This window comes from Thermobia domestica, chromosome 5 (genome assembly GCF_964235325.1).
Source record: "Thermobia domestica chromosome 5, izTheDome1.hap1.1, whole genome shotgun sequence".
Classification (NCBI taxonomy): Eukaryota; Metazoa; Arthropoda; class Insecta; order Zygentoma; family Lepismatidae; genus Thermobia; species Thermobia domestica.
The window spans coordinates 294287429-294308576 of record NC_137458.1 but is presented as its reverse complement, the minus strand read 5'-3'; the positions used below and the strand labels follow the sequence as shown (position 1 = coordinate 294308576).

Genomic DNA, 21148 nt, shown 5'->3' with positions numbered 1-21148 from the left:
GTCGCAAAGATATGTGTATATATATCACGTCGTCTATAATTCACGAAAGATTTACTCAAGCGTTTTACGAGCAGGCTAGGAAATTTGACAACGCTGGTTACGGGTCATGAAACATGATTATTGAAACTGGACCCTCTCATGTAACAACAAAGCATAGTCCGATCTACGAAAGGTGCACCACCGGGAAAGAGGTATATACGTCAGAAATCGATAAGATCATCTTTGCAGTTTCCATGTGCAAGAACAGCATCGTAGCTCCCATCCCCTTCGATGACGTAGAAACAGTGGCACTGTCAACACATGATCAACGCAGTATATTCAGAACTGAAAAAAAAAGATACCTCTTGAATTTCAGGACTGTTTTTCTAAGTGGACTTATAGATTACAAAAGTTTGTGTGGGTGAATGCAACGTGTGATTATGCAGGGAAGTAGCCAATAAACCGAGTTTCTGAAAATATAAAAAATGGTCCTATATTATTAATTTTTCTTCCCAAGAGCACGAATTTTTGGAATATCTCTCATACTAGCCTTCATAATAATATTGATTAATGTGTTCAATATCATATATTTCGTATCATCTTGTACTGAATCTGAATAAATCGCTACACATGTCCAAAGAGGTAGAAAATATATAAGTAAATCTGATACCTATTACGTTTCTGAAATCGGTGTTCCATTCTGAAAACTGATTCGTGGCGTTCCAGATTACCTCTTCTCCGTAACTATCTCATTGGAATTGTACTGATCGTCACACGAATGAGTTTTTTGTTAAATAGAATTCATGACACAATGAAAATCTAACCGTAATAAACTCCTGTCTGCTGTGCTCTGAATTACTGCTCTTGATTATTTTAATTTAAAATGCGTTTACTTTGATAATAGTATGCTTACTTCCCCCCCCCCCTCCCTCCCTAACCCCTTATGACATCCGGAGCTGACCTTTTATTAAATCTTGTGTTATCTTCATATATATATCTCCAGTTCCAAGAAACTTTCCTGGATCCGGAACTACTCAACTCCTTGCCTTGAATACTCGTATTCACATATTAGCGGAAAATAAGAACGAATAGGTATTCTAGTTGAGCATACAAAATATAATGAATACGATGCTGTCTTAATTGGATACACACAATCTCTGCCCAAGTCAACATAAACAACATCCAAATAAGAGTAGGAGTAGCTACTACACAAAATTAATTCTGAATGTTCCCACTGGTTCTCTTGGATAAATTGAGTCGACAACACTTCAAATTACAGCACCTGTTTGGGGACCAAGTACTATTTCGCTGCGTGAGATTAAAGTAATTGAAGTAATCAAAAAGGTTAGAACGTCAGAAGTCTCGGGTGAAGACCATATCGATAATTTTCTATACCTGGCAGGGTGTAATTCACAAATAATTAGTTCCGCGGGGACAAATAGTGAGTTCAACGTTCTAGCAAATTAATGAAAAGGTTTCTGCTAAGCAAAGAATTCGACTTGCTAAGCCTGACAAAATTGAAAAAAAAAAAAAAAAATATGAAATGAAATCTTTGAGTTTTACGTCCCACGGTTATGCCGGTTAGGCTAAAGGAGACGGTGATGATGAGAGATGAATGAAAATGGTGGAATGAAGAAAGCGGGAGAACCCCGAGAAAACCTCCACACACGGTGTTTGTCCACTACAAAGTTCACTTGGCGGGAGCAGGGTTTGAACTCTGACTAAACTGAGTTTAACGTTCTGACGAATTTGCGAAAACGCTTCTACAAAAAATTCGACTTCCTAAGAAGGATATAACGAAGTCTGGCAACTCGTTCCTTTTGAAAATGTGACAATTTGACCATCTTTCGCCAGACTTGGCCCCTAGTTGATTATACTTTTATATTTCTTTCCTCATCTTCTTTTTACTTTTTTTTTCTTCAGAAATAAGGACTCAATGAAAAGAGTGTTTTTATTTTTTGACTACTGAATATCTAGAAAGAGATCCAAAAAGTGCGAACAAGTATATGGCTGTGCGAACAAGTGTGTACAAAGGAAATAATGAAGGTGAAACAATAATAATTTAAAAAGTATATTTTTCATTTTTTTTTTAGCTTGTCACACGGTCATGCACCGAGGCTAAAGGAGATGGTGATAATGAAGCTGAAGACAATGGTGGAATAAAGAAAGTGGAAGGAAACGGAAGAACCCCGAGAAAACCCTGCACACAGTGTTTGTCCACCACAAAGTCCTTGGATTGAGCTGGAATCGAACCAGACACACCACGCATCAGAAGTGACCACTATCAGCAAGTCTTCGTGGCCCCCATTTATTTGATGTAGGTACTTGTAATTTATTTCGGTCCTAAAACTTAGACGACTTATGGTTTATGTATCCAAGATGGGAAGGTTTGGGAATACTCTGGCGGCAATCATTCTTAGCAACCCGCGATCGAAATAGGCCCAAAAGAAACACTTGTCATGGTGACTGTTATACAATTAGGACTTTCCGTCCACAGAAGTCCATTGTTTATGCACCAAAAATCTACGATAAAAATGAAATCGGATTCTACAATCCCTAAAAGCCAAAAATGTTTCAACTCAGCCTCATTCCTTGAAAGAAAAAACATACCTGATAATAGTGAAAGTTGGTTTGCATATCATGATCAATGAATCAGAGTCCCGTGGACACGGTTTTCTTGAAGTTTCCAGAAGAAAGGTATTAGCTCGTGCACATATATCTCTGGATACAGGAGCAACAATCTTGGTGCAGCAAATTTTTAGATCTATGAAACCCAGTGGATCCTGAAACATACATCATAGTAACATTACTTCAATAAATAAGTAAACAATAATATAAGCTACTTTTACATCTAAAGACGATTATTCCTTCCGTTTAAGAAATTAATGTTATCAAACAGATAAAAACATTTTAATAGTGCGCGCTGCGAGAGAACGTGAGTGACATTTCATAACATGTATTTACTCCTTCTTTCGGTTCATGGATCTCAGAAATGAAAAGAAGAAAACAATAAATCTCTATTTTTACATTTATGAAACACTTTTGGAACAGTAGATACAATAACAGTAGGTACAGCGGGGGACACTTCTAAATGGTACACCTTAGCCGTAAATCTCCATATGGCTGTACCATTTAGAAGTGTTCCCCGCTGTACAATAAACCATCGCAGAACCCTGGATCTTGGACTGACGAGAACTCAAATCTCGACTTCCGCTTGTAAGCTAGTTGCGGTCCCGTCCTAGATGTTACTACGAAATAACGAAGTAATATATTTTTTATAACCGCGGACGAATAACATTTTGAGAAACAAAAATAATTTACCATTTTCGTAAATTGTAAATTTTACCTGTGTATTTAAATAACCAGATTTTCTCTTTCGGATGTGTGATTAAGAAATAGTGCTTAATTCATAAATAGAACTGCAATATGTAAATAAAAAAATCATGGTGTGATAATTTTGCACAAAACATATGTGATTAGACTAAACAGCTACTAATAAACTTTGAGAAACCGTTAATCTGTGTATTACTGCCAAACTATCTTTTCTTTCAATTACCTTGATCTGTGTTTTAACAATTTCTTTCTTTTATCTCAACCAAATACGATTCAAAAGCATTTCTTTCATTTGACGTTATAATTTATATAAAACTGAGACATGTGGTATTTGTTTTCAAGAAAAGTGTTCAGAATGATCTGAAACCAATGTAAAGCAGTTAGAATCTCGAATGAGTTCTTAAATTCAAGTTTTAATGGTTTTACCTTTTAAAAAAAATGACATTTTACTTCTTGGAAAAAGTACCTGAGGTGTTTTCTTTAGAACTATAAGTAGGATTACATAGAACTGCGATCCACTTTCTCTTAACGAAGCATTATGCTCAAATACGAATTACTACTTCGTCTATTTGTATTTAGTAACTTTTAATAAAGATACGTATTGGAATTGCTCATTTGTGACCAAATGTGCATGCTCTGTATTTCGATTCTTAGTAAAGGTACCCGCATTGGATAAAACCCGAACAGTGATTCATGTGCTACTTTATAGGTGAGTGGTGTAAAGTCCAATCAATCAATGGGGACACGGTGGCTCAGTGGTAGAGCGCTCACCTCTGGTGCTTGGGGTCCCTGGTTCGATCCCAGCTCGCGCCAAGTGGGCTTTGTGGTGGACAAACACCGTGTGCGTGGGTTTCCTCGGGGTTCTTCCGTTTCCTCCCACTTTATTCATTTCTCATCACCACCGTCTCCTTCAGCCTAGCTGGCATAACCGTGGGATGTAAAACTTATTAAAGAGGTCAATTTTTCAGGGGTAACAGTTATTAAAGAGGTCAATTTTTCAATGTTTATACTCCTGCACTAAAAGTACAAGATGTTCTCATTAAGAGCACCAATCTTCGTGTGGGTGAGTTGCATGTTGAAAAATTGCTGTTGTTTATTGAAGTTTAGCGTCCGTTTTCAGCATCGAGGCTAGACCTACAATTTAAAGTGGGATGCGAACCACAAATTTTAATGTTCTTCTATTGAGAATCGAACCCAGGACCACGTGCACCAAATCCGCACACACTAGCCACTAGACCAGTGAAATAAATGACTGGAACAGTTTCGGAAACCCTTATAGACGCAATTAAACCAAATGCTACAATTATTACTTTAAAATCAATCTATACACTGGGAAATTTAGTTTTAGCTTATTCATATATATAAAACTTTTGTCCCATATAGGTATAGGTAGAGCGTTAATAAAAAGTGTGTCCGGAATCGACTTCCACTACCGGCTTTTATTATAAAAGTTCCACTATAAAAGTAATTTTACAAAATACTGTACAAATAATCTCTCTAGTATACAAGGTTAGTAAAAGGTAGTCTTTGACCGTAAGGTCGCAGACAGGATCTCTACAGAGCCCCGTAGCAGGCTAAGCAGAGGGGAATTAAGGATCCAATGCTCCGTAGCAAGCAGAGGAGGGTTAAGTGGCCAACAGAGTCCCGTAGCAGGTTAAATGGCTGTGGTTAGGATTCCCAGACAGAGCCCCGTAGCAGGCTAAGCCAGGAGATAGGATAGGCGTAGTCCCGTAGCAGACTAGAGGCCTGGGGTTAGGTTACTCCTAATGTTCCGTGGCAAATAGTAGGAGGGTCATCAGAAAACTGGTACAGAATTGCCATAGAATTGTTTATTCACTACATCACGTGGGACATTACAATATATATATATCAAAGAAAGTGACTATGTTTGTGACTTAATAACTCTTGAATCACCCGATCGATCTCGATCAAATTTTCAACATAGGTGAGGTTCGGGCCTGGGATGGTTTTCACTACCTCACTTTGACGGCGCAATTTAGGGGAGAGAGATATATAAAAAAATCATCGAAAATGACCGATACTACAGTCGACGAGAACTATCTTGGCAGTGACGTCAACGCTCTCAGTTGCAAGGCTACCAACTTACGCTATTCACAAATAGTGCTTAGATGGCGCACTGAACGCTTCGCACGTCACGTTCGTAACTACAGTTTAAAATAATGCTGGTAGCGAACTAGAGAGAATTTAGATAACAATGTATTTGAATAATACTAGCATATATAGCCTATATATGTGCATTGTTACGACAAAAAAAGAAAAAATAAGATTAGACCCTATATTTATGTCGTCAAAAGACAATATATTTCCTTTCAAGAAGCAGTTTTCTATTTCCAATAGTTTTTTTTTTTTTTAAAAAACCTAAATCCCAACTTGTGCAGTATATGTTACAATGCTCACTCAGAACCTTTGAAGTCAATGCTTCTTTTAAGTTAGCACAATAATTTATTTAAGGTGGCGACAATGCCTTCAGCATAGAGATTGTGAATTGTTCTACGAACTACTACTTCATCGAAAGAATCAAAATTTGTTTGTCTTTTCTGTGTATTTGGCCTTGCTTTACAGGGTGTTGCAACGGGTTGTCCAGACTTTACTCCTCCTCTTTCACAATTCGCCACACGGATCTCCCACTTACACATGTTGCTCGGGAGGTTTCATGAACACTGTTAGATTTATTATTGTTTGCTGCAAGAAAAGTTGTAAACATTAAAAACAATGTCTCCTGCATCACAATGCAACGGCTTGCCTTTCTTTAAGGTACTATCACCCATTCTTATACACAAAATTTCGAGAACGAGAATAAAACAAAGGATTGACAACTTTCACCAGTCACCACAGACTGTACAGCCCTACAGAAAGAAAACACGCGCTTTTCAGTTCATTTCATTTCGCTTTTGTTTTTTAATTTGTTTCTTTTCCCTGGAAGTGCTGTTCTTATATCCTATTGGTAAATGTTATATTTTTCGAAGCTACATTCACTAACCCCCACGCTGTTTCCGCGACCAGAAAACAAGTTCACATATCATCCTCTAACTCAAGGGCCGTGATAGGTAAAGACATGGGGGTTTCTTTAAAATAAACTTTGGACTTCCTTTCCCATTTCGTCCACTGCATATTTGTGTCTATCTTCAATAGAACGGAAGTTTGTAACATGTTGAAATCTGATTGTTGTTAGAACAGAATAAACATAAATGGCTATCATTTAAAATTATTTTCCACATACTTATAATATAAAATTCATACATAAAATAAACCATATTCTTCATGAAAGTTATATAAATATAAAAGCAAAAAAAATGTAGCATTTATGTCTCCTCGAACTCCAGTTATCGTTATACAAAGAGGACAAGTATATTTATCAAAAACGAATCTCCCATTTCGGTTCATTTCCTTTCGCTTTCCTGTTATAGAGAACGGAGCATGCTTTTAAGTTGGTATTTGTGTTCGCGCATTTTCTCTTTCCTGGGATTGGACGTTGAATTGAACGAAGCGTCTGCTATAACCAGTGGGATGGCATTTGAGCAAGAGCGAAGTCTACGTCACTGCCAGGATAATTCTCGGGCACTGTAGTGTCGAATCCATAGTTTTTGGGGTCGCTGAGATGAACAGTGCCACTTCCGATGCTGTTTAAATCAAATTCACCCCGCATTAGCACTTCATGTCCAAAATGAATCTTATTCTGGCAGTATTTATGAAATTTTGTACGTTACATTCAAGGAAAAATATTCTACTTCAATGATTCGCATTAAAGAGTTCCTAAAGATAATTCGGATAATAGAAGAAATCATCAAAGAAAAAAAGGTTATTTTGTAAGATAAATAAATATCTCAAATCGAGTTTGTTTAGTGAAAAGATATGTCCAATCTATATATATAAAAGAGAACGCACAAAATCCTTTGTCCGCTCATCACGCTAATACGGCTGAACCGATTTCTTTCATTTTTGGGGGGTTGTTAGGATTTGGACCCTAGATGGTTTTTATCATATCACTTTAATTTTCAATTACCAGTGTCTTGAGATAATTGACCAATCAGGTGTCCATACGTAAAAAAAATCCTTTGTCCGCTCATCACGCTAATACGGCTGAACCGATTTCTTTCATTTTTGGGGGGTTGTTAGGATGTGGACCCTAGATGGTTTTTATCATATCACTTTAATTTTCAATTACCAGTGTCTTGAGATAATTGACCATTCAGGTGTCCATACGTACAAATCCTTTGTTATTAGTTCATCATAGGTATAAAAATAAACGTATTTATATGCAACCCGCATGACCCTGTGACTCGGCGGGTTAACATAACTGACAGGCGCTATAAATCACTTGAAAGCGAAAAAGTAAAAATTATCTAAGTAACAAAGTTTATTGCGTTCCGGGATGACCGCAGCGAAGCGGGGCGGGTTGGGGTGACCGCAGCGAAGCGGGGCGGGTTAACATAAATGACAGGCGATATAATGTTAACATTAGTGCAATCTTCTATGGTTTTTATCATATCACTTGAAAGCGAAAAAGTAAAAATTATCTAAGTAACAAAGTTTATTGCGTTCCGGGGTGACCGCAGCGAAGCGGGGTGAACGCTGCTAGTGTATGTAGAAAATAAGATCAATTTTACTACAAACAATTCCAATATATATATATTAGATTCTAATATATTCTGATTAAATATATTAGAACCAATGCTAAAATTTATGAATTTTACGAAATAAATATTTTCACGAATGTATACATACAGTTTTCATATTTATTTATTTATTTATTTATTTTTTTATTTTTTTATTTCATTTTATTTTATTTTTTTTTTTTTGGTGTCGATCGAGATGATTGGAGTTCGGATAATTGGGGTCATACTGTACCTTAATTTTTTCCTCGTCTGGATAACGCCAGAAGGAAAGCCTGTGCCCAGAGAGAACGAACCATCTTCGTTGCCAGGCACCGAAACCACCAACGTCCTCAAACATAGTAAGGAAGCCTTTCTCTTCTACGTGAATATCTATTTGAGGTTTCAGTTTCATATATAAGTAGCCTTGCAAAGGGGAAGAATACTGCACCTACAAATAACAAATAAAAGAAAGTTTAGATAATCAGAGAAGAAAAAAAGGAAGAAAACTATTGAAAAATAATGTACAACTATTAAAAGTATTATTTAAAAAAACTGTTATCCGATTATTACACAAAAACAATTAATATATAACCTATTTTGTTTCTAAACATGTATTAACCTATACACAGTCTTCAACCAACTTTTGCTAATCACACTTCAAAATGTTTGGACAGAAACCAAGAGCAGGATAACAACATGCAATGAATCAAATATAAGCCAAGTCTTAAAGTAAGTAATCAATCAAGATATTATCATCATCTGTTACGTCAACTTAGGATCATATTCTGGATTGCTATCGATACCAACCTTACAACTGACTTTCAATGTCGGCCACTAAATCATATTCAGACAACTCACTACACAGTATCAACATATTTCAACATGAAACAGTACTGACTTCATCGCGTTAATTACCAGATACATCCTAATTAAGGAAATTAATATCCAACTTCCTTATAACAAAAACTTTTACTACTAGAATTACGGTAAAAAAAACCCTAATTTTATTTTATCTTTTCAAAAATTTACATTTTACAACGCTAATTATTACAGTACAGAAACAAGATTAATTTTTATTGAAATAATTTATGTCTAATGCAAGAAGGTTTTTGATCGAAAAATGACCTATCCTTGGTATATCCATTATAACCCTATTCAACTACTTTGGAATTTCTTTGTCGAATTACATTGGAATATTATGTGGTCTATGTGCACCAATATTTTAGTTACAGAGCAGTTTTCACTTGTATGTGTACAATTTGAAACATTTACCGCACAAACAGATAACACTTCATTCCTTACAATTCCTTCATTCCATAAAAATTTAAAAAATAAATTACCGTACTATTGTTAAGCAATGAGAAAAGAAAAGTATTTGACGTAGTGATGTGTCACACACCAGGTTTCTGAGTTTAACTAAACGCCACATGTGTTCCGGTGGAAACAAAACCGTAATTACTGTGGAAACGATCAGTATGTGATTATATCAATTTCCAAGTCTATTACAATAACAATTAGCGCCTACTAACTTGATAACTCGTATGTCTCCTTTGCTACACAGTAAAAAGGTATTAAAACAATTCCCTGAGAATATCTCTTGATTGTATTATTTTTAATACTTTTGTACCTATATCAGAAATATCTATTAACTGATAGAATTTGTATTAGTTACTATTTTTTGCTACAAGCAACATTTTACACAGTATATATGATATTTATACTAAGAAAAGCATAGAGTATTATATTTCTTGTAATCCTTCATTAAAATAGTATTGTGAACATGCATTTTTTGACATGTGCATGCAAGGGCGCCCATGTGGTTTCCAGGAAGGAAGGGGAGGGCAAGTATAAGCGACGTTTCAAAAATAGTTTCAAATTTTGCTGTAACTAATGTAAAAATTCTATTGGATTTTCGATATTCTGAAGTACAATTTCCTCTAGGGGGCAAGCGCCCCACCTTGTCCCCCTGATGGTCGCCCTTGTTTGAATGAGTATCTATGGTACCATCTTATGTGGAATACGTACCTAGTACAAATAAATATAAGAGATAGTAGCTCTTCTACTAATGTAAATGCTGTTAGAAAAAAAAATAATACGTTCACAGAGCTATTTTCACGAAGGATTACATAAAATATAGTACGTTACACCGCGTAAAGCTTTGCTCACAGCAAAAAATAAAAATTAATACAAATTCTCACCGTCAGTAATTAGATACGAAGGGGGACTCAAAAATAACCAGAATCGTATTCCTGCGCATCGTATACTTGTAGTACGAGATTGTGCCGTTAGGGCGCTGTGGAAGAATTTCTCCGGAATCAGTATGCAAAGTAGCGTCAACCGACAACGACGATTGTAGTTTCTCTGGCAGTTCTCTCTCTCTCTCTCTGTGTGTGTGTGTGTGTGTATGTATGTAGTGCACTCGTGACACGAAGAAATGGCAGATTCTCAGGAACAATGTGTGGCTGTGAAGCTTTGTTTTTTACCCGGCAAGAACGCAGCAGAAACTGTTGTGATGATGCAAACAGCTTACACAGAGCATGTCCTCAGTAAAACGCAAGTGTACGAATGGTTTGCCCGATTTGAAAGGAGGGAAATGATCATCGAAGATCAGTCCCGTTCCGGTCGTTCTTCAAGTGTGCGAACCGAGGACGACAACATCAAACTCTGTGATCTCATCAGGAAAGATCGACAAACTCAAAGACTTATCAGGTTATTTTGGAGCTCCATTAAGCGTTTTGCACGACGATTTGGGAATGTGACGAGTGGCTGTTAAGTTTGTGTCCAGACTTTTCACCAAAGAGCAAAGGGATCGTCGCATGGAAGCCTGTCGTGCAATAAAGGACGCAATCACAGACGATCCAAAGTATAATAAAATAGTACAGGCAAGTGGTCCTCAGGAACTTGTTCCAACACCGTATTTTTTGCTGTGTATCACATTAAATTACGGACACTAAAAATGTTTAAAATTGTCTCGTTAATGTTATGTGGAACAAAATGAAGTTCCTCATGACTATACGGTTAAGGTACGGGCCTTCGACGTGGGAGACTCCGATTCGGTTCCTGGTAAGAGCTCGTGTGGTTCGGATTCTAAGTTAAGCTGTAAGTTCACGTCTCACATAGACTTGGGTGTTGAACAGGACGCTAAATTCCAACAACCAATATTGGAAATCACACAGAGAAGGAAGAAAGCTACACTGGTGGGAATAGAATTTCACACTTCCGCCTAATAAGAGGAAAACCGAAGTTTGATTTCTTGCTAGTTTATCAATGCATTTTCCTTTATTTTTCCACACTAACTGAAAGGCCTGTTTCGATTTCCGGTGGTTGGTTTGGTTGCATTTAGTCTCACTACTGACAAAAGACGCAAATATAAATCATTGAATGGAAAAGGAAAGTAATTAAAAATACAAAACATTCCCAAATCCTTAATACAAATTGATTTTTTAAAAACGCAATATATATATTTTGAATTACGGACCTATTTCAAATCAGAGATCATATTGCTATGCAATAAAATACTGTGTTTGTACTCGAGGCTCACTTACTTTATCCAATGTCCATTGTTTGGCCTGGAGTTGTGACAAGGTCAAAACCACAGAACCACTGACTTTAAAACTTGGTGTACGGACAACTGACGGACCAGCAGGACTCTCAATCGGTGTTCCGAAATCTTGTTTCAGGTATCTCATTGGAGTCAAGTGGCGTTTACTTGAATCCTGTAATAGAACAAAAACGAACACATATTATTTCAAGTAGTGTGTGTGTTACTGTCAGGCATAGACAAATAACAACAGATATAATTTTTATTGTATTTTATTATTATTATTATTATTATTTTACACACACACATTATATATATATGTTGTTATTCAATTCATATATATACAGCACAGGTTCTGAAGGTATAACACAAGTTCGGAGACTTGGACATTGCGAAGTTAGAAAAGAAATATTAAGAGAGTTACAAAATGTGCTGTTGGAGGAAGATGGAGAAGACAAAACGGATAGAGAAACTAGCAAACGAAGATGTTTTAAAACAAGTAGAAGAGAAGAGAACACTTTTAGTGAGCATCCGTTGTAGGAAGGCCAATTATCGTCAAAGAATAAAGACAGTATGTGATAGCAAGTAATGGTTTCTCGACATAGATTCAGCGTCCGAGGAATATATTCTATCTTCGATCTTATTATTCTATTGTAACTAGTAGATGTACTACAAGTTCGAATATTGAAATCAAATTTAGGTCAATCCATTTCAAAAAAACATAACTTCATATTGAGTTGGTAACACTGTTCATCCGGTGATGTTAGCCAATACATGAGTAGGTATCCCCCTTCCTATAGTTGCTTCGTGCAAAGTTTAGCTTCTCTCATGCAAAGTAACTTCGAAAATATTACAAATTTCATTTTTTTAAAATCATATAATCTTATTATTATTATTATTATTATTAATAATAATAATAATAATAATAATAATAATAATAATAATAATAATAATAATAATAATAATAATAATAATAAAATTTCATTATAAACTTCAGCTTTAAAAAGTAGAGTTTTTCACTTTCGACACTAAACTTAACAAGTAATTTTCACCTATTAGGGTTTGATTAAGGCTTTTCACGCTAAGACATACAGATAAAATTAAAGAAAAAGTGTCGAGAAAAATAGTGTTCGTTGTAATATTTTTGAATAATCCAGTTCTAAGGCATATAAGTCTGTGAAGTTACTAATTAGCACGCGCTGCTCAACAAAGATATCTGCAATTCACAAATGGGCTGAAATTAATTTTTTTTTTAAGAAAGAGTTTTATGCTGCCAATGCACGTGATAATATACACAATGTATGTATAAAAAAAATCCACGTAACCAAAAAAAATTTTTTTTTTAATCATATGAATTGACTCCTGTCGATTTTCTCGAAATTTCATCAGTCATGATATAGTGTACGTTGTCCAAACCATACAGTTTAAGTTTCTAGATACCAATCTATATTTCAATTGAACAACTCTTACATATTCTTCCTCGGTAATTTTAAAATGAAATGAAATCTTTAATTTTTACGTCCCATGGTTATACCGGCTAGGCTAAAAGAGACGGTGAAAATGAGAAATGAAAGAAATGGTGGAACGAAGAAAGTGGGAGAACCCCGAGAAAACTCAGGCGCACGGTATTTGTCCACCGCAAAGCTCACTTGGCGCGTGCTGAAATCGAACCAAGGACCCTATGCACCATAGGTGAACGCTCTACCCTGAGCCACCGTAGCCCCTCGATAATTTTAAACTTTATCCACTCAACGTAAATACGTTTTTGTTTCAAAAACTATGCAACGTGGCTTGGCTTGCAAAATTCATACGTATTCAGAAATAGCAATGTATTTTCCGTCGCGTGTTTGTCGCGTGCGAGGCCAGCTCCCGCACAGCAAAATATTATAGGTTTAAGTTTGTGCGCCGCCATCCGATCCAAATGACTGGAAAATTACATTTCAGTTTCCTAACACGTGTATTAGTACAGGACATGTCGACCCCCAACGAAATGTGCAGCAAAATCGACGGGGTGTCTACTAAAATTCCAAAATGAAATTTCGTGACCTTTTCTTCATCAAACCATAAAATTTCATAACACTCAAAAACTAATAACAGTAACTATATTCTTCAGCACTTATCTTTGTCATATCTCTACTTTCAAAGGCTGCTCCTTGGACTGATAAAAGGTTGATATCTTCCCACAATTGAAAAAACTGGTTAGATGCGTAGGTGGTTTCGGCGATGCGATGCGATTTGCATCGCCACTGCTTAATGATGCCAGCTGTAGGACAATCTCAAGAGCGAATTTTTATGCGAATTAGGCCGAGTTTTCATGCATGCGATAGAAGCGTGATTTGCTTGCAATTTGGTAGCGTCTAAAGCCGACCATAGACACTTCTGGCGGTGAATTTTGACGTTTTATACATTAAAATTTTCCAGTCTGTATTTATATTCGTACAGATAAAAAAAATCGTGACCCTAAAGCTAAATTTCGTGACTTTCCTTGACTTTCATGACTGTTTTCTGATTTCGTGACTTTTTCATGACTTTCGTGACTTTAGTGACCAATAGACACCTTGGGAGAGCTTTTACCATGGAGTTATGCTATGCTTAACATTCGATTACATAGATTACAGTAAATTAATTCTGCTGTAAAAAAAAAAAAAAAAAAAAAATGTTATAACAATTCAGGAAAAAAAAAAAAGCGTATTTTGCACAGACAGTACATGCATACATTATACCAGAAAATTGGAATGAACATTTTCAAATCAGTTTTCTAGCCTGGAAGAGAAACCTAAAATAGAAGTTACAGTTCATCGCAATACGGTAACATTTAGATACATACACATAATTCATTTTGTCAGTCTTTGATCAGCAGTCAAAGATGTTGAAGATTCCATTCATTCACCATTCAACCAGAAGTGAGTATTCACCAGCGAAATTATAACAATAACAGAGTAGATCTCATTACTAAACATAGATATTGAACCTCACATACCTTACCGACGAATATACTACTGCAATGCTCTGACAATTTAATATCGCGTGCTATGTATATTTATTCATTTATTATTTATTATTCCTCAGCATTCGATTGCTTTATTCAATTATTTACTATTACATTTAGTTCAAAACACCTTGAATAACTCTTCTATATACACTTATGTCTAACTGTTCATTGTGAAGCACATTCATCAAGAAGAGTAAGATATAAATGTGTGTTAAGAATGTGCTTAATCTCTTCCCCAGAAACTGATAATATAACGCCTAATTATGTTTACTAGCTTACGTTGATTAGGCAAGTATGAAATTCATATTATATAACGTTATACCAGTTAAAAACTTAACGCGCTGAACATACAGATGTTTTGAGTTCGATAACAGACGGATTATGACTTATATGCTACCTTCATATTGAATGCGATCGTAAATAGATACTCAAAACCATACTGTTTTACACGACTAGAATTTTTACTTTAATTAAGATAACTGAGAGTATCGGTGGTATTGTTTGTTTGACTATTGTGTTACGAGAAAGATATAACCCCTTTCGGGCATGAAAGCAGATTAAGCTGCTTTTTCGTTGTATACGACAAGCCTCAATTCAATATTATAGAAATTATCATTGTTTTCATCTTCCATGAAATTCCTTCAATTTATGTAAGTTAACACATTATTCGCTATAAAACAGTAAGATGTAACTTTCAGAATCACTTACTTTTTGTTAGTTATATATATATATATATATATAGAGAGAGAGAGAGAGAGAGAGAGAGAAAGAGAGAGAGCTCTTTAACGCAAAATTCCTTCTTCTGTATCGGTATGTTGCTAAATTTATGAGACCTTTCTGCCCATTGTGTAATAACTATGATTCTACCTTGCTAATAAAATGCAGTTGAAAACAAACTAAACGAAGCAAATTCCATAAAATTAACAAAACTAGAGTAAGTGAAAATTAAACAAAATGCAAACCTTTCGTATCACAGAACGTGCGCGCATGAGGCGAGTAATGCCCAGCTAATGCTACTGCATGAGCTGGAGTGTTACAACTACACTAAACTCAACTCTACTTTTTGTACCTCTCGTCTACGAACTAAAGAACACGATTCCCACTGCTGTCACGTTATACGCACGCCTATAAGAACATGAAGTAACACGACAATTTGGAGGTATTTATATGCCAGTTAGTAAGGAAATCTAAAACAAAAATAAAATCTGAACAAAATAAACATTTATTATTACTAACCTGTGTCAGTTTCGGCATTACATCACTGCCACATTATCTTATTTTAGGCTTTCATCATTTTTCTTTCTTCCACTTTCTTGTTTTCATCCTTCATTTCCTCTTCCACTACCTTCAAAATGCATCTTTTTATGCTTGGGAACATCGCTCTAACATCTACGTAGACTAAACATCAAAGTTTTTACCCCCTTCTTTATTCCTCCTTGATTTATCGCTATCTTTACTTCTTCTGTATTCCTTAATATTACTTTAATGTCTCTGATAAAAGCAATGATCTATAACCGAAACTTTAACACAGATTAGTAATAAAGGTGTTTGCATTGCCAGATTTTATTTTTATTTATATTATACGTACAGGGTGAGGCAGAAGTCCAGCACCATCCTTTTATTTTTGAAATGACTTGAGAAAAGATGGCAAAACTTTGGATGTGGGTAATTGGGGAAGGGGCGCACCAGATGGTGTCATTTGGTATCATGGCGGCCATCTTGAAATCCGGCATTTTGAGTTCAGGTTCAATATTTCAAATAAGAAGGGGGCATGCGACACATGTTTTTACGCTAGAATTTTACCAGAAATAAGAATCTGAAGTTATTTTTCACGTAACTTTAATCAGTAATGAATATAAAAAAACAAATGGTACCAAATAGTGCGCCCCCATCCCAATCACCCACTTCCAAAGTTTCATCTTTTCTCAAGCCGTTTCAAAAATAAAAAGATGGTGCTGGACTTTTGCCTCATCCTGTAGTTCCAACGCTAGACTGAGCAGCATTTAGGGAAATCTACTTTCAATGCAACGAATTATTAATCAAAGAACCATAAACATAGATAAATTAAAAACCAGAACTTGGCAATAGAGGCTAACCTGCAAAGAAGTTTTGTTTAGTGGTAAGAACCAATATCTCACGTGATTATTTTGTTTATTAAATATTATTTAGAAAAGAGAGTATATAAAAGTCCACACGAAATTCTGACATAAAAATAAAATAAAAATGTTTACCTTTTTAAGAGTAGATTTCGAATCAAATGTATGCCCAGTTTTCCTTGTCTGAAAACTATAAACATCGAGCTTAATCTTGAAGTCACTACTCAGATCCTTTAACTGTATCTGGCCGGGAAACGTGACCATCCCTTGGTGAATTTTGTACGCCGTACACATTGTTTGCGTTGCTATAACTTGTTCCTTATATGTAACAACAAACACGAAATGGTGCACGAATTCGTCTGTAATATATTTAAAAGAAAAAAAGAAGCATTTAACAAAACAAAATGGGAAAACAAATCACTACAAAGTTATACTTTGAAGCAAGTTGAGGACAAACTTCACACCCTAATAAATAATAATAATAATAATAATAATAATAATAATAATAATAATAATAATAATAATAATAATAATAATGATGATGATGATGATGATGATGATGATGATGATGATGATGATGATGATGATGATGATGATGATGATGATGATGATGATGATGATGATGATGATGATGATGATGATGATGATGATGATGATGATGATGATGATGATGATGATGATGATGATGATGATGATGATGATGATGATGATGATGATGATGATGATGATGATGATGATGATGATGATGATGATGATGATGATGATGATGATGATGATGATGATGATGATGATGATGATGATGATGATGATGATGATGATGATGATGATGATGATGATGATGATGATGATGATGATGATGATGATGATGATGATGATGATGATGATGATGATGATGATGATGATGATGATGATGATGATGATGATGATGATGATGATGATAATAATAATAATAATAATGATAATAATAATAATGATGATGATGATGATGATATTATTATTATTATTATTATTATTATTATTTGCCCTACGAGATTTCGGGCCGATGTACACTTTAGGTTAAAAACGTGCCTAATTGAAAGCTCTTATTGTTTACATTTAACGCATTTATTCTTTTGAATTTGCTCATCAACTTACCCAAATTCCAGACTCGATTATTCAATGACTTTGTTATACACAACAAATTATTCATATAAATCATTGAATAAACAAATGATAACACGCAGCACATCTCTTAGGATCGTCGCAGGTAACGACATCTATTAGTGTGACTGTTTATTATGTTTATTAGTAGAAATTAGCGTGACGACAGACAGACATTTGCCGTTTACTATTAGGATTTAGCTAAATTATTCTTTCAATCGTATTTCATAACATTTTTATTGAAAATTAGACTTAAGTTTAGCGTCCTTTTCAGCAGCAAGGATGTATGTCAAGTGGGCCTACAGCTTAACGTGGGATCCGAAACACATGAGCTCCCACCGGTAATGGAACCCTGGCGTCCCGTGCTAAAAGTATGTTATTAATATTATTATTATTGAAAATGTACGTCAACGCACTGAGACGATGAGAAATCAATTATGATGACGAAATACGAACAATACACAAACAACAGAGGTTCCTCGTGGATAAGAGGTTAGCACACACATCTTTGGCATGGGAGACCCAGGTTCGATCTCCGGTGGGAGTTCATGTGGTACGGATCCCACGTTAAGCTGTAGGTTCACGTCTCATATAGCCTGGCTGCTGAAAGGAACAATAAACTGAATATCAAATCAAACCAACAAACAACTATGGTTGAGGAAGAACTAGGACTCGTAATCACTAATCTGGTTATTTTAAAATTTATTTTATATATTATGTACCTTTAGGCTGCCTTCACACTAGGATCTTGTAAGCTACTTATGTGAACCTGTAGTGTGAAGGCATTGAGCCGCTCAAAAGATCGTGATACCAAAATAGCAGACTTGCTAGAGCCAGAATAAGCTGCAACTTTAATCTTGGCGATAAATTGCAAGAAAGAAAAAAAAAAAAGAAGAAGAAGAAGAAGAAAATATAGAACAATGTAGATTCATCCTATAAATAGATCAAGAGTTTAAGAATATTCATTTTACAGTCTGTTTCCTAAACTGAGAGAAGATGAAAGAAAATTTTCAGTTACTTTGGAATTTCTATATCTTCGTTTGATAAATTGTATAATAGTATAAAGTGTGCATTTTATCAGAGTAACACCAAAATGAGAAAATTTCCAACACCAAATATAAGTATACTTTTCTCCATTCCAACTGAGTTATGCTCACGTGTGAAGGGCTCTCATAAGACTGCGTATTATTATACTTTTTTTTTCCCAGCAGCCTGCTCGAGCCAGCTACTGGCGGGGTGATCTTCATAGCACTTTAGAGCCGCGGCTCACTTGCACCGAAGTGTATGTGTGAAGGCGTACATTTAAGACAATGTAAAGCTATCAGCTGACGCTCACGCGAGTGGCTCACATGATCCTAGTACCTTAGGCTATCTTAGGCTAAACAAGATGAGATGACTGGGTGAAAGATCAATACTAACATCCAAGCACTGAGCGAGTCAGTTGGCTAGATTATTGTTATTGTCAATCCGGTGATCATTGGAATATACCAGCTGCTATAAATTACATATTCAGCAGTTTGGAGAACTTGAAGTCTGGACATAAGAGCTGTTAACAGTTGGCAATGATTGCCAAAACGTCGAGAGCGAGTGGTAGTATTTCACGAGGATATTTTTAGTTGGTGCGGTAATGTGCATACATTTTGTATAATACGTGACAGTAGAAAGCACTGTATCTAACTGAAGACGTAACAGACTTTCAGATATGAAACTCAACGTTTTTCTAAACGATTTGTCTATCCAAGGATCTACTGGCTTATTCTCCAATAGAGAGTATACTATTTTAAGAATGTCTTCATTAAACGCACAACTGATGCAAAATTAATCTAAATCTTCTATTTGAAGAAATTATTTCCTCAACATTTTAACTATATTGAACACATTTATTTGCAAAGTAAGGATGAGGTTGTGAAGGTGGGGAAATTGTCAGTTGACTACTATTAAGAGACCTGATAAAAGCTGTCTTTGAGATTCCTTTACATAATCATTATAAATTCAGCGTTGTCAATAATAAATCTAAAACAAGGTTATCCATAATAGTATTACTCTATCTATTGGTGTAGTGGGAACCACGCGCGCCTTTGTTGCAGTTGGTGCCGGGTTCAATTTACAGTGGGAGAACATTAAACATATTGTGATGGTTCGGATTCCACCTTAAACTATTTATCCACTAATCTTAAACTATTGAAGTTTAGCTTCAGTGCTGAAATGGGACGCTAAACTTCAACAAGAAAACAAACAAACAAACCAATCTTTCACATTATTCAATAAAAATATTGACAAGATTGACAATACAGAATATCTGAGTACTCTTTTATAAGAAGGCATCTTAACATAACGCTCATTACAACTCTCATGACTTCTGAGTAATACTAACTAAAAATTTTCACATCTTACTGGATTCCTCCACAACCTTTAAATATTATCCTTACTTCGTGAACAAGTCTGTCGAACCAGTTAAAATATTGAAAAAGTAATTCCTAAAAAATAAGCATAATATTTTACTGTCCTATTTGAATTCAAGCAGTACTATGAGCACACTAGTCTACTGCTGTACCTAGCTGTAAGAATCATTTTCGAACACTGAAGTGTTAATAGCTACAAAGTCACAGAGAAACACTGGCATAATGCATCTGAAGGTTTAGGAATTTCTCCCGACACAAATTATATTTGGACGGAAAAGAGTGACATCATACCAAGGAATTTAAATTACGTAAAATTATTGGTAATGAACGCTACAGGACGCAAATTTATAATTAAATAACAAGCACTCACCTTGTACTCAAAAATTATTATTCCTTCTTTAATCTACATAAACAATATGTGTATTGTTTTAAGTGAATCAAAAATCATTCATCATACAATCAAAAAAAGTTACAAGAAGAATGCATGCAACATACAATATACAGCAGGTTACTGTGATGAGTTCATCAAAAACAAAGAAATACAGGAGACTAAAGAATCATTCTGTATTCCTAAATATAAAACTAGCTTTAAATCTGGATTTTGGCAACATTGATAGAATCTAGTTACCTACCCTTGATGTATATTTTGGATCCTTCCTTCAACTTAGCTCATTCTTTCGCATTGTGCTCTGCTTGTGGTATTTTAGCATCCTTTAAGTTATATTTATTCATTTAGTGGTATTTATTCCATTTTCTACACCTTGTTTCCTCATCTGTTTTCATCCTTGTTACCTTACTACTGAAGACGAAACTAACTTGGTGTATCGAAACGTGTGGAGAGTGTTTATTTTCCCCACGGGAGGATTTATTGGTAAGTAACCAATTTTTTGTTAACTCTTGACATGCTATTTTTATAGTATATATGTATATCATTCGAAAGATTATTTCTTCAGCTTTCAACCAGCATACGACAGGTTATTTCATATATTACTACAGGGTGTCTACTAAAATTCCAAAATGAAATTTCGTGACTTTTTCGTGACCTTTTC

General features: G+C 35.3%; 1 protein-coding gene across 1 annotated transcript in view; it reads right to left on the bottom strand.

The window, feature by feature from the left end:
* LOC145686709 (uncharacterized) overlaps positions 1-21148 on the bottom strand; it is a 102599-nt gene that overhangs the window by 2228 nt on the left and 79223 nt on the right. The window contains exons 12-15 of the mRNA XM_081760285.1: positions 16693-16916; positions 11474-11644; positions 8182-8376; positions 2590-2762 (exon numbers count right to left, since the gene is read on the bottom strand). Of these exons, the coding sequence (XP_081616411.1) occupies positions 2590-2762; positions 8182-8376; positions 11474-11644; positions 16693-16916 (763 nt within the window). The remainder of the gene's footprint in view (positions 1-2589; positions 2763-8181; positions 8377-11473; positions 11645-16692; positions 16917-21148) is intronic.